General features: G+C 40.8%; 1 protein-coding gene across 1 annotated transcript in view; it reads left to right on the top strand.

The window, feature by feature from the left end:
* adam10a (ADAM metallopeptidase domain 10a) overlaps positions 1-15,375 on the top strand; it is a 94,731-nt gene that overhangs the window by 23,703 nt on the left and 55,653 nt on the right. The window contains exon 2 of the mRNA XM_053229588.1: positions 3,839-3,989. Coding sequence (XP_053085563.1) covers positions 3,839-3,989 — 151 coding nt within the window. The remainder of the gene's footprint in view (positions 1-3,838; positions 3,990-15,375) is intronic.

Genomic DNA, 15,375 nt, shown 5'->3' with positions numbered 1-15,375 from the left:
CAGCTTCTGTAGCAGGTGTTTTGTTTCGGCCAATCACATGCATTTGTGTAAATTATTTAGCTGAAGGCAGCTCATCAAGAAAGGAAAGAGTTTTCATAGACTTTCACTGAATTTCTTGGTTTATTCATTTTCCCTGTTTGGTCTGATTATTGAAATGCCAACATGACTTGAAAACAGAATGTTTGAAATAAGATTGGACAGAGGAGTATGCATTTACAGTATATTCTCCGCTTTAAAACAGACGTCTTGTCTGTTCAGACTTTGTGGCGGTAGTCAAAACAGGAACACGTTTCATAAAGTCCCACTATGTAGCAACACATAACAAATAAATGCCTTATTTCCAAATATGAGCTAAGTCATGGTTCAGCATTAGAAGGGAAAATTAAAAAATGTTGCCATTCTGTCATGTTAGTTGCAAGGAATTTTGAGCCAAATTTTAGTTGAATACCCCAGAGGTAGGCAGAACTGTTCTTCTAACTGAGAAACAAAATTTCTAGAAATCGCAATCGGAATCCGTAATAGAAGTATCTGGATATTAAAATACTGTTTTGGTACATGCCTAGTCCTGCTTCTTTTACAGTTGTGTGTGTTTTTTTTATATAAACACAAACTCGCGGAGATTATCCAGAGCTAATGAGGACGTGTCAGCATGTAGCTGAGCTGCAACTCTCTGAAGAACTGTGTCAAGATGTAACACATCTTCCTGTTATTTGTGCACAGCCTGAGCTAATCAAACTGTGTACCCTGTACACACATCCTGCTTTGGAGCAGTTGTAGTTGATGAAGTTTATATAAGGTGTTGTATTAGAGCTGGGCTTTTATGGCAGTGTGAAAAAATATATACATTGCAGTAAAAATATCTTACCAAAAATACCTCTACCAGTTATGTGATAATTAGAGAAATTATTTAGAACCATGTGGTTTTAGAGTTCTTTCTTCAAGTTTTTCCATCTTTCTGAGTGCTTGCACATTAAATTTAGCATATTAATTAAGTCTGCAGATGGATTAAACAGCAGCCTGTACCAGAAGCTAACGGTTTCAGCTCATTTCTAAGAACAACACTAGAACAGAATCATAGGATGCTTGTCATTTCTTTAATTATGCTCCCTCGTTTCCTTTCCCTGCTTCTCTTCTTCTTCCTCGCTTCTCCCTCTGAGGATGTCAGGAAAGGATGCAGTGAAAAAGAAAACAAAAACAAAAGAATCAACACTAAATTTGTTTTCGAAATGAGACCAGCTTGCACACTGAAACATCACGTTAAAGCGACTCGTGATTAACGTTAATCAGAAGAGGGTAAGGTCAGGGTATTGTGGCCTATAAATGATTCCAGGCGTCAACTTCTTATAAGTTCGATAGAAATTCAAACACGTTTTTATTGATCCGTGGTTTTCATTTGAACCTGATATGATTGATTGTGTATCATTTTGATTTGCTGTCATTTTCTAGAATTCATTTTCAGAAGGTGTTGATTAATTTTCAGTAACAGTAATCCCGGCTGTCATTCACATCACCAGTTTATATCAATGCTGAATTCGATTTATCTGAGAAGCGGGAAGCTGGAACTCAGAGTTACATCATTTTCAACCTACGTGTGTGTGAGCTACAATGTGGGGAAAAACATGGATGCCTTTGTGTTAATTTTTTGCTGTGGTGAGTGATTTATGATTTCCTCCTCAAATCAGGGAACTGTATAGTCAGTGTATATACAGCATAACTAATTAAAAGGTAAGAAGTGCTACTTTGTTTACTGTTCATGCATTGATTTGATGTCACTTCCTGAACACGGGGTTGAAGAGACCTCCCCCTGGGAAGGAATTCCAAGTTGAGGGGCGTTTTCTTTATTATTTCCTAGGCAGAGTTTGGAAATTACAAGTAATAGCTGAAACGCAGCATAAATGCGCACATTCTACGGTCTTATCGTTTCTATAGTAACAGCTAATTCACAGCTACTTGAATGATGGATTAATGATGAACAGATGAAAAAAAAGTAATTTAACAAAGAAAAATGTATAATAGTTGATATAGTGAAGCTGTCTGAGGACATGTTTATTTAGCATTTTTTGGAAGGAGTCTCCAGTGTCAGGGTTTTCCTGTAAGTTTTCTGCCATGAAGTCTTTTCGGTTTCTTGGTAAAAAAAACTGCATTTTTAAAAAATCTTATTAAGAGAACATGAAGGAACAACAGTTCATATATATTTTTTTTTATTAAAAAAAAAACTGTGGACGTATATAAAGTTTTTTTATATTTTATATTTTGTAAAAGAAAATTCACGGACGTTCCACAACATAAAATGTAACTGTAAATGGATAAAAAGTATGACATCATTTTTTAATAAATTAAAAAATTTAATCATTGGCAAATTTCTTTTTCATTACGGTGTGTGTGTATATGTGTATATATGTGTGTGTGTGTATGTGGAGCAGGAGATAAGATTGTGCAGTGTTTGGATCAGGCTGAAGTGGCTAAACCCTCAAGAGACAACACGCATCTGAAAACAGGAAATGCGCACGGTCTCACGGTGTCTCAGTCACATCCTCATCACACGCATGTTGACATGCTTCAGCGTTTTTGGGTTTGGGTTTGGGGTTGTGTTTGTGCGTGGTTAAACATGTCAGTTGGGGGAGAAGTGAAGTAGGTGTGAGATTAACCCAGCCTCGCAGGGCTGTGACTTTTTTCCTGCCTGATGCTTCTCAAGCAGAGGTGAAGGGAAGTGTGTTATTTTGTTAGGGAAAACTCTTTTCTCAGGACAGGCTATTATTAGCACACAGCCATATTGTAGCAGGAAGGTGCTTATTTTCAGCCGGAGGAAGGATGTAATACAACAAAACAAGACATGCTGTGTACAATAGGCTGCATCTAAACACATCTACGTGCAGCACAGAGGCAGATCGAGTGGTTTGCGTTTTATTTCTGTCCCACACACTTATTAAAAGCACCTCTGAGTCCAGCATCGTTGCGTTTTCATTTCAGGAAAGCGATGCGCGAGTTACTGACTGCAGCTCCATCATAAGAGCGAGACAAATGCTCCTGTTACCGGTGATGCGAAGAGACAGAACGCAAAACTCTCTGCATTAGTGTAACCCTAATGACATGTTTCCCTTCTCTTTCTCCATCTCTTCTTCCTCCTTTTCTTTCCTGCCTTCTCCCTTTGTCATTGCTTCCCTTTTTTCCCCCCTGCTTACTGTGCACATTTCCTCTGTCCTTTCCTCCTTTTTTCCTTTCCTATTTCTGCTTGCTCATCCCTTCTCTCCTTATCCCTTTTGCTTCTCCTTTGCTTTCCTCTTTCCCTTCTTCTTTCCTTTCTTCCTCTCTTATTTCTCCACCCTTGTTCTCTCCACCTTTTCCTTCCTTCCTTCCTTCCTTCCTACCTACCATTTTCTTTCAATCTTTTCTTTCCTATTGTTGTTCCTTTCATTTCTTTGTACTTGCTCGTTCCTTCTTTCCTTGTCCTTCCATCCTTCCTTCGTTCCTTGCTTCCCTTTTTCTTTCCTTCTGTTACTTCCATCCATACCTTCTCTTATTCTCCCTCTTTACATTATACTCTACACTTTTTTCCTTTCCACTTTCTTGTTTTTTTCTCTCCTTGTGCTGCCTTTTACATTTTGCTTTTCTTTCCATTCCTCGTTCTTCTTTTCCTTCTTCTCTTCTTCCTTCCTTCTTTCCTTCCATTATTTCCATCCTTACCTTTGTTCTACCTTCTTACATCGCCCTCCTTTTCCCCTTTCCTCTTTTTCATCTGTCCTCTTTTCCTGTGATTTTCTTCCCTTCTTTCCTTTCTTGTCTCTTTCCCCTCCTTCTCTCTCTCTCTCTCTATCTCTCTCTCTCTCTCTCTCTCCAGGTCAGTATGAGAATCGCCTGAACAAGTACATTCGGCACTACGAGGGTTTGTCCTACGACACAAACATCCTTCACAGCAAACACCAGAGAGCTAAAAGGGCTGTGTCTCACGAGGACAAGTTCGTCCATCTGGAGTTCCACGCTCATGGCAGGTGAGTACGCCGCACCGCCTGTACGCTGAGAAATAAGACTGTGATTATCTATAGAGACGTGATCAGTCTCCCATGATGCACTCGTGTCATTGTGTCAGAGTGACTGGTGCACTTCAGGACGCTGGACGCTGCCGCTGTGTGGGTTGGCTTTTAGGAAGATGTCTATTTCTGGCCTTCACGATAGCGCTGAGAGTTGGGCTATAATAACCGTCTTTATGGAAATGTCATCCAAAATGACCTTTTGAGACTTCGGAGGAATCAAACAAGAATCTTTAATTTGAGAAGTTATGTAAACAAAGAAAACAAACACGAACAATTAAGTAGGTACTGCGTCACAAACCGGTCCAGCAGCTGTGCAAAAAATATCCTTAATATCCTATTAAAAAGCCATCGAAATAACTGGCGAGGCAGTTCTTCATCTTCATTTTGCTTGTCCTTGGGATTTGAGAGAGCCACAGCTGCTCTGTTTAATCACATGGTAGCTGTACGTGATGCTAGAAGACAACATGGTGTAATTACAGCGGATGTCTGACTCTTAACCTCTGCCCTTGCAGTTTTACTCAAATGCAATACAAGCGATCTTGAAGTGTCAGCAGGTTCACAGATTTCTACCAGTGTCTCATTGAATACAGTTAGACCACCTAAATACATTGAATTCAGAGACACTGGTGCTGTGGACCGTTTTGTCTTTTATAGTAAGGACAGCATTAGGGACCTGGCTGCTTTTTCTCCACACTGTAGATGATGAAAATGGTTCTCTAGTGCTCTCTGGATCAAAACCGTAGCTTTTTTTAGTGTTCCTGTGATCATTAAAGACAGCATGTTTGTGAGTTTCATTTATGGTATTTGGCTGTTTTCGTAAACGCTCCTGGTTATTATATGCTCCTTGTCTTGCTGTGTACATTTAGAAGAAGAATCTGTCATTGATGGAGCCCGTGGCAGGTTTGGGACTAAAACCAAAAATGAGAATACCGATATATCTGCTGTTCAAATTGATAGTTTAGTAAATAATGAAACGTATACGTTTCCCCTAACGTTTCAGCTAAAACGTGTTTGTCACTCTACGTGCAGCAAGTCGTAGTTTCCTGTAACACTTACGACATCCTGTTGTGTTTTATTCATTATGACGTTCCAGTTTGGTTTGTATAGTTTATAATAATTTTAACTTATTCTTTATCAGAATGCTCTTTCTCTTTGAGAGGTTTGGCCAGCCTTCATGAATGACCTCATGATCCAAACTGGTACATTATACTGTAATGCTGGTTGTGTAACAACTTTCCATTTTCCTTAGAAGAAAAGAAAAACTGTGCTCTCATTCTGTCTCACACACATTATATGACCCAGCAGATTTATTTACAACCGTTATGTAGCAGCACATCCCTCTGTTTTGTGCTCTCTCTCTCTCTCTCTCTCTCTCTCTTCATCAGGACATGAAAGTCCACTCTGCGTCCTAAAAATACTCACTCCCAGGAGGAGGCCAGTCATTTTCAGCCTCCCTCACAGTGGGTTCAGTAGTGACTGACAGTTTGTGTTCCACAAATGGCTCCTTCTGCCCTGTTGTCCTTCTGCTAATGCCAGGATTTGCCAAAGGTTTACAAAAATATGGTAGGCGTAGGCACGGGATAAATGAATGAATTGTAGCTCGAATATCACCAGAAACCTAGTCATTAAAATCTGGTTTAACTTCATCATATGAAAAGGGTCAATTAGACATGAGCTTCAGAACCACATTGTGGAATACAGATACTTGGAGCTAAAAGTAGAGATATTCCTGGGTCATTTTAGTAGTTTTATATATATATATATATATATATATATATATATATATATATATATATATATATATATATATATATATATATGTATATATATATATATATATATGTATATATTTAACAATTTATTGTACATAAGATATTTTGAATAGTTTGAGTTTTACACATACACTACTTGCAGGAGTGGAAAATACTTAAATGATTGTACTTTGTTACTAAACTTAAGTATATTTTGGCAGATTTTTACTTGAATTTTGGCCCCACGTTGGGCGACAAACCAGGCCACTGGGGTTGCACGAGCTAGTGCACTCTCCGTGCCAGTCCCAACCTGAATAAAATGGTAGGGTTGCAGCAGCAGGAAGGGCATCCGGCATAAAACCTGTGCCAAATCAAATATGTGGATCATAAACCAGATTTTCATAATGGAGAGCAGCCAAAAGAAGAATAACAACAAAGACATTCTTGAAATTATTATTTACTATTACATAATTACATTCACAAGAAAAAAAACAGTTTTATTTAGACCTTTAGCATAATCGTTACACATCTTGAAGGTTTCTTCTTCTCTCATCTAGCCAGTGACTGTACATAGAATCCAATCAAGTTCAACTGTCGAAAATCCAGAAAAAACTGGCCCTACTTCAGTAAAACATTTCAGTATGCTGCAGCAAGCAGATATTCATGTCAAATGAGGTGTTTCAGTTTACTAACTGCAGGTTAGACTAGCAACGAACGATTCAGTAGCCAACTAGGCAGAAAGTTAGAATCTAGCTAAAGCTAGTTAATTATTTACATGATATTTTACTTCTGTTTAATTCATTAGCAAACTATGTAGCATCAGTCCTGTATATGACCCGCAAATTTACAGAGACTGAATGATGTTTTCAGGAGTAGTTTCTTCTAACAAAAGTTACTTTTCACACCAAAAAATGGCATTTAAGTTCCTCAGTAAAAAACATTTACTTTTTGCTGTTAAATACTTGAGTATGTTTAAAAGTAGTGCCCTTTACAGGGTAGAAGTGTAACGGTCATTATGGGGAGATGAGAGTGGATGATTATAACTGACCACCTGGAAGCCCCGCCCCCTTCCCCCATCTTACATTATTAATCTCTTTTTAGACTTGATTTTCTTCCTCGATTCCTGTCACAGTTAATGGCGAATGTTCATTGATGACAAGCGCATTAATATAAACTTATGATTTGAATTAAAGCTGGCACTGTTGTCAGAGCTGCTGTTATAGGACACCTTCTAACCAATCAGAATTGAGAATTCACCAGCGCTTGAGTATAAACTTTTATATTGTCCACTTCATTTCCATAAAAGCAATAAACAAAGCCGTTAGACACTTCATAAATACAGCCACTAGCAATGAGCAGAGAGACACGGTGCGATGGCATGCTGCAGCACGTAGCAGACGCTCCTGCTGCTCCTGTTCGGATTCGGATAAACTGAACTGTTTACACCACACTGAATCATGCTGCATATAAGGCATTTCTTTACAGTGCACCAAACTGTATCACATCAATCACACTCATTCAGACTTCGGTGTGTTTGATAAAATGAATGAACCCCAGCTCCAGTAGAATAAAGTTGTAACTTGTTTGTGTATTCAGTGGAGAAAGCCCCGATTTCAGCTCCCAGACTGTGACTCAGCCTCACACACAAACACTGGGAGAAAGAAACAAAGCTTGGCATGACAGTTGGAGAACTCGTGGTGTGTTCAAGTGGAGCGGGGAAAAGGGATGTGTCTGTAGCAGTCAGAGTGAGTTGGAAAGTGTGTGTTTCTGCCTGGAGCTGGTGTGTTATGTTGAAGGATCTCAGCAGACAGTGTGTCAGTGTGTGCTGTAATTCATATAACAGCGGTCAAACTCTTTGCTACACTCAATACAACACACGGTACTGAGAAACTGTGTCTCTGTTGGAGCTGTAAAACAGTCGAGACTGTTCTCTTCTCCCTCATCCTCACTTTACACCCCACGGCTCCTCTCATGTCATAGAAGCCACCAGTGCTGGAATGCCATCCACAATGCATTGCACCTCCCCAGGGTCTTGCTGGGGTTGGGCATTTTTTAAAAGTGCTACAGTCAACTCTGCTTTCATTTTAAGGGAAGTCTGGTGTTCTTTTATTATTTGCTCCTAGTTAAGTTAGTGATGTGGCAAACTAGTATCAGAGCTCTGCTGTACTAGAGCCTGCTAGCTGTCTCACTAATTCTACTAGCAGATTGCACTAGGGAAAAAGGTGTTAGGTTAGGGAGTGCCTTTTTTTTCATCTCCTGATGTCCTAAGTCAGTGGTTCCCAAAGTGTAGTCCCCCATCCACGGAGGCCATACAATTTTAATAAAAATAGAGGTAACATCATCCAAATATCAAATAATGTGCTGTTAATGTGATTAAAATAATTCTAATTGGTTTGGGTTCAGTGGGTGGAAAGTTCAGGACTAAAAAGCTTTGATAAAACTGATATAATGGTACGTTTTGATGGTGACAAGCCTCATATTTGAGTAGATTATGTTCATTAAAATACATCTCTGTTCTGTGATCTGTATGAATCCTAGAAGCTTTTAAAAACTTTTAGATCAGAAGCCACAGACAGCAACTCACAAAAAAATGGACTTCTAAGTACAGTGGAAGGCAGCGAATAGGTTCTTACAATGGAAATAATGATTAAAATGAAAGTTTAACTTGGAATAAAAAGCATCATGGACAGTCACACCCTGTATTAAAATCACAATGTGTCAACGTAATCTGACACCAACCAGCATTTCAGGCCAGCATCTGATATGATTCCTCTGAGTTTGCCTGCAGGATGAGTGTGTTACTGAACTCCTCACCCCAGCAAAAGCAGGAAGCACAAACTCCCCTTCATGTTTGTTTATATGAAGTTTAACCTTCCTCTCCGGGAGATCCTGCACAACAGGAAGAGTCTGGTGCTCTGGTGTTCTGGGGTTCTGTAGTGCATTTGGAGTTGTTGGAGTTTGTCGGCCCAGATAGCTATTACCTAAGGTGCTGAGAGTTCACAAGCATACACAGTGTGTCAGTATGGTCAACTCTTCAGCTGTAATGTGTGTAAATACGGACCATGTGTCAAACTACAACAGGATTGCGTGTTGTAGGCTCCGTTTGTAGTTAACTGGCATGAGGCATGACTTCCTGGTTGCTTATGTTCCCTTCAGAATTGACGTCTAGTTATCAGAAGGTTGTGAATTCAAATCCCTGGACAGCCCAAGAACCACTGACGGGCCCTTGAGCAAGAGCCCCAACCCACACTACTTTTTTTTTGTCATTTTGAAGCCATAGCCAAGAGCACAGTAAAGAATGTACCACAAACGGTTTGAAAAAATGATGTACTCTAGTACAGTGGTGTAGACTCCTCCCTGTGTGTACTTTAGTCTAATTAGAGACTCTTATCCATTTCTTTCATGCTTTTGATTAATCTTTTATAACACTCCCTTGTTGAGTTGCCCTCATGTTTCCTCCCTGCGGCCATTTACCTTTCCATTTCTTTATCAGTTCAAATGAAGGTCGTTAGCCCTTGGAGCCCAGAGAGAGTGAGTCAGCATAACTGCAGATTTAGAAAGTGGAATTTACCCAAGTGACATTGCTATCTGATGAAATTTCTTGTCAAATCATTATTTATGCTTTGTGTTTTCATTTGCGATTACTACCCTGCAAACTCCAGATGCTAGTTAAGTACACAACGTATAGTACTGTGCAAAAGTCTTAGGCACCCTATTTTTTTTTAGTACAAACTTGTACTAAAAATGTAGAAGTCATATAGATTTTTATTTTATGACTTCTACATTATTGATTTAATACAAAAGCATTTTAGAATTCCAAACATTAGTTTTCCAGCACAAAATTAAATGTTACAGAAAAATGTTTGTATGTCAGTAAAGAAAGTAGCAGATTATGTAAGAGACACTTTTTAGACAAAAAAAAAACCATAATGAAGGCTGCTGGGTTTCGCTGCAGAAATGAGAAGCAAGTGTGACAGTCAAAGTCTCCAGAAGAACTGTGGCTGGTTCTGCAAGATGCTCAGTAAAATTTACAGCTAATTTCCTTATAAAACTGCACAAACTGTACCTGAGACTACTATTTTTTTTAAAAGCGAAGGATCGTCACACCAAATATTGACTTTGTTTCATTTATTACTGTTTGCTGCTCTTTATAGTGTTTTTTTAAAATGTAGAAGCATTTAGTTTCATTATTTTTGAAGGCATCTTTGCTCTACAGCATTTCTTTGCATGTGCCTAAGACTTTTGCACAGTACTGTATGTGGATAAAATTTACTGCAGGATCTGATACATAGCCATTGAGTGTGTAAGTTGAAAAGGAAATTTTGTTCAGCTAGGTTGTGTTTGATTCCATTCCCACTACTCTTTGTGTTGTAAGTGGCCACACTCTGAAGTAGGTGATACACACTTCTGAGTTGTGAAGTTGATGAGGGCATTAGAAGCAGTGACTGAAACTCTGGGCTGGTCACCGTTATGCCCAGCCGCTGCTTCTGACAGTAACACGGCTCAAACTGTCAACAGTCACTCAGAAAACTGCTCACATATCACTGCTGAGCTGATTAGCATGTCAAGTGTGTGTGTGCGCGTGTGTGTGTGTGTGTGCGTGTGTAAGAGAGAGAGGGACGTGTCGCTCATGTTTTCTCTGTCACTTTACTCTATCTCTGTCCTGCTTTCTGCTTCCCTTTCTTCATCTGTTTTTCACTTTCCTTACAGCTATAAGTTAAATATGGACATGGGTTTTGTACATGTAACAAGTAACAACAATAATCGATTATGACAATATGAATGTTTGTTTATTTGTTGTTTTGCAGCTTAAACTAATATATTTCACATCAAATGAACTCTTTTCTGAAACTCAGCCAGCCATAATCTTCCTGTAAGAGGTTTTGATTGGTTACATTTTAGACAGGAACTGTGGACTGATTGGTTACAGTGGTATTGTGGGATGGTGGCATTGGATGACAGAAAATGTAGACTGATTGGTTATGTTGGGGTTGGGGGACCAAAACTGTGGACTGATTGATTATGTTGGGGTTGGGGGACAGAAACTGTGGACTGACTGATTATGTTGGGGTTGGGGGACAGGAACTGTGGACGGATTAGTTATGCTGGGATTGAGGAACTGGAATTGTGGACTGATTGGTTATGTTGGGGTTGGGGGACAGAAACTGTGGAATGATTGATTATGTAGGGCTTGGGGGACAGAAACTGTGGACTGATTGATTATGTTGGGGTTGGGGGACAGGAACTGTGGACGGGTTGGTTATGCTTGGGATGGGGGACAGGAACTGTGGACGGATTGGTTATGCTGGGATTGGGGAACTGGAATTGTGGACTGATTGGTTATGTTGGGCTTGGGGGACAGGAACTGTGGACTGGTTGGTTATGTTGGGGTTGAGGGAGAGGAACTGTGGACGGGTTGGTTATGCTAGGATTGGGGAACTGGAATTGTGGACGGATTGGTTATGTTGGGGTTGGGGGACAGAAACTGTGGACTGATTGATTATGTTGGGCTTGGGGGACAGAAACTGTGGACTGATTGATTATGTTGGGGTTGGGGGACAGGAACTGTGGACGGATTGGTTATGCTTGGGTTGGGGGACAGGAACTGTGAACGGATTGTTTATGCTGGGATTGGGGAACTGGAATTGTGGACTGATTGGTTATGTTGGGCTCGGGGGACAGGAACTGTGGACTGGTTGGTTATGTTGGGGTTGGGGGAGAGGAACTGTGGACGGGTTGGTTATGCTAGGATTGGGGAACTGGAATTGTGGACGGATTGGTTATGTTGGGGGACAGAAACTGTGGACTGATTGGTTATGCTGGGATTGGGGAACTGGAATTGTGGACTGGTTGGTTATGTTGGGCTTGGGGGACAGGAACTGTGGACGGATTGGTTACAGTGGCATGTCTTGGTGGGGTCTGGTTGTTTACAGTGACATTTTTTGGGAAGGGCTGATTGTTTACGAATGCATTTGCAGATGGGAACCTAGGGTCTACAGACACTGGCGATTTCTGTAAATGACACGATTATTGCAGAATCAAAGAATGATGTGAACCCCTTATTCTAGACCAAACTATGACTAGCTAACTATGGCTTTAACTACTAGACTAGATAACTATGGCTTAAAAATGCAGTGACATGGAAAAACTGATCAAAAAAACAAAAAAAAATTCAGTGCAAATATGTCAAACATGACATCATCTCATATTTAAACACAATATTAAGTCAAAATGATGATGGCAACCAAGCTGCAGATAATCAGTTTACCTGGTTTAAGCTGAAGATGCGTCTCTGATGTGCAGTTAGTCACTTAAGACCAAACATAACAGAAATGCAGGGAGTGAAGAGGGGAACCAAGGCTGTGTCCTAAACTCGCTGACATGTGGAAGGTCCGCATGGTGTGATGATGATGATGATGATGATGATGATGCATCAGTATGAGCTCAGCTTGGAATGAACAGTATGGAATGGCAGTTTTTAAACATTTCAGCGTGTGTCTCTCTCCGGATGTTATTATTAGTGCAGTTAGTTTTCTGTTAATCAGACTGGTTTTCTCACTTCACTTCCTCTCACTCTGTTTTCACACTGGAAGGTGACAAGTCACTAACATCATCCCCGTTTTGTCGTTTATGGCCGTGTCGTGATCGCTAATGTCACACCATGCACTCTAAATTTTAAGAGTTTATGCTAAGAAAGAGTTGAAGCTTCTTAGGTAATAGAATTGTTAATATAAACATTGACTATCCAGTCATGTACAGTTTTCCAAAATTAGCTAGCCAGATTCATGTTCGATGTGTTCAACAGTGAAGCTTGCTAACCTGGCTACTGTTACGCTATTTTAGCAATAGAGTCAGGGCTGAAACATACTCTGTTGAACTTCTTTTGGCTACAATCTTCTCTCATCTCTCTCTATTTGCACATCTGGATCCTGATCTTTTTGAAAATTGTTTTCAGTTTCTCCATCCAATCTGGCAGCACTTGAGCATTTTTTCCAGAATTCTTCTTGCCCTTTTTGTGTTTGGTTCATGCAGGACTTAAGAGAATGTTTCATATTTTGGGACACATCAGCACACCTTGCTTTTAAGAGAGCCGTTTAAACCTAGTGTGAAGAGAAAGACATAGTGGTGGAGGTAACGTTCTCATTTAAATTTAGGATGAGTCCTGGGTCAGATTTCACATGGCCCAGTATGAGGTAAGGCCGCAACCTATTTCTGCTCACTGCTCCCTCATTTCCACACTGAACATCTTCTGGACTGCCAGAGAAGAAATCTTGTGTAGTTCCCCTCAATTTCCAGGTGACATTATTGCCTTGAGCATCAGACATGGTTGTGGAATCAGAGGTCTCTCGTCAGAGGTTTTTTTTTCTTTTGGTAAAATGAACAGCCACCGTCATCATGAGGGAAATTTTACAATTTTATGCTGACAAATCCAGAAGTTGCTCAAGACAGCTGAACTTCAGTACAGATTTGATTGAATTCTGCAAGGCAGGTGAAATTATTACATTTTGATGCAGTGATAATTGGCAAACTTTTGATGACGGATTATAAAAAGTGTCATTATTTTTGCCTTAAAACTACATGTTTAAACCTTTATCTATGTAGTTGGGCAGCTGTGTCAGAAATCAGCTTCTGCCTCAGGATTCAGCTTCAGGATTCAGTATCAGTTTCAGGATTCAACTTCAGGATTTAGCTTCAGTGTCAGGATTCAGCTTCAGGATTCAGATTCAGCTTCATTACTGAGCTTCAGCTTAATGATTCAGCTTCATATTCAGGATTCAGTTTTAAGATTCAGCTTCAGCGTCAAGATTCAGTGTCAGGACTCAATTCAGGATTCATCTTTAGCTTCAGGATTCAGTTTCAGGGTCAGGCTCCAGTTTCAGGATTCAACTTCGGATTCAACTTCAGGATTCAGCTTCATGATTCAGCTTCATGATTCAGCATCAGGATTCAGCTTCATGATTCAGAATCAGGATTCAGTTTCAGGGCTGAACTTCAGAATTCAGCTTTAGCTTCAGGATTCAACTTCGTTATTCAGGCTTTGGCTTTAGTATTCAGGATTAAACTTCGGGTTCATGGTCAGGATTCAGTGTCAGGATTCAGCTTTAGCATCAGTACTCGGTTTCAGGATTGCGCTTTAGCTTTAGGATTTAGATTCAGGATTCAGCTTCAGCATTCAGGATTCAGTTTCAGGATCTGAAAACAGGGAGAGCAGTTATGTGTCATGGTGAAAGGGTGAGAGTGGAACACATCTCATCTTCAGTGCACTGATACACAGCTGCACCAGGTGACATTATGGCAGACCTCCAGCTGCTGCAGGGACTGCGTGTGTGTTTGTGCATGTTATGCGTTAGAGGCTGTTCTGAATGTCACCATGTGTTATGACCATGTGTACTCTGTAGATAATCTCTTCTTCTCTAAACCCTAGTAACAGCGGCACTGCATGGGATTGTTGGAGGTCTGCAGGGGCGGAACAGCGCTCCACAGGGATGTTTTGGGAAGCAGGTGTTTGTAAACGAGGAAGTGGGTTGAGTTTCTTTGGTGGTCAGCTTTGGGACAGTGAAATGTTTGTCATGGTTCAGCCAAAAAACAAAAAAATTGCTAGGAATAACAACATTCACTTTTCCATGGTATGTTCAGATCATGGAGAATAACCTTTCCAATGGCATGATTACAATCTGTACTCTAATCGTTCAGCCTTTTAGAAGCGTACTGCCATTAGAAGTATGGCAATGTACTATATACATATACAGTACATATGCCATTGTATCATGTATTGTACTGCCGTTGTGTCATTTATTGTACTGTACCCCCAACACACATACACACACACGCACTGTGGCTAATTACTGTTATTCCTGCACCTAAATCTTTAACCTCAATAACCAAAAGAAAGTATTTTGGCTTGTTTAGTTTTTCGCATAAAAGCTGTTGTGTGTTTGTGAAGACCAGGTGATTGTGGGGACCAGGTTGATTGTGGGGACCGTATGATTGTGAGCACTGGGTGGTTGTGGGGACCGTGTGAATATGGGGACCGGGTGATTGTGGGGTCCGGGTGATTGTGAGCACTGGGTGAATGTGGAATGTGGGGACCATGTGAATGTGGGGTCCGGGTGATTGTGAGCACTGGGTGAATATGGAATGTGGGGACCATGTGAATGTGGGGTCCGGGTGATTGTGGGGTCCGGGTGATTGTGGGGTCCGGGTGATTGTGAGGTCCGGGTGATTGTGAGCACTGGGTGAATGTGGAATGTGGGGACCGTGTGATTGTGGGGACCGTGTGATTGTGGGGACCGGGTGATTGTGAGCACCGTGTGATTGTGGGGACCGGATGATTGTGAGCACTGGGTGAATGTGGGGACCGGGTGATTGTGAGGACCGTATGATTGTGAGCACTGGGTGGTTGTGGGGGCCGGGTAATTGTGGGGACCGTGTGATTGTGGGGACCGGGTGATTGTGAGCACTGGGTGAATGTGGGGACCGGGTGGTTGTGGGGACTGGGTGATTGTGGGGACTGGGTGGTTGTGAGCACTGGGTGGTTGTGAGGATACAGGTGATTGACAGTCCTATCCTTGTGAGGACATTTAGTCTTTATA

Source organism: Pangasianodon hypophthalmus, chromosome 25 (assembly GCF_027358585.1).
Source record: "Pangasianodon hypophthalmus isolate fPanHyp1 chromosome 25, fPanHyp1.pri, whole genome shotgun sequence".
In the NCBI taxonomy this organism is placed as follows: Eukaryota; Metazoa; Chordata; class Actinopteri; order Siluriformes; family Pangasiidae; genus Pangasianodon; species Pangasianodon hypophthalmus.
Note: the sequence above shows the minus strand (reverse complement) of the source record. Positions and strands in the feature narration are given on the sequence as shown.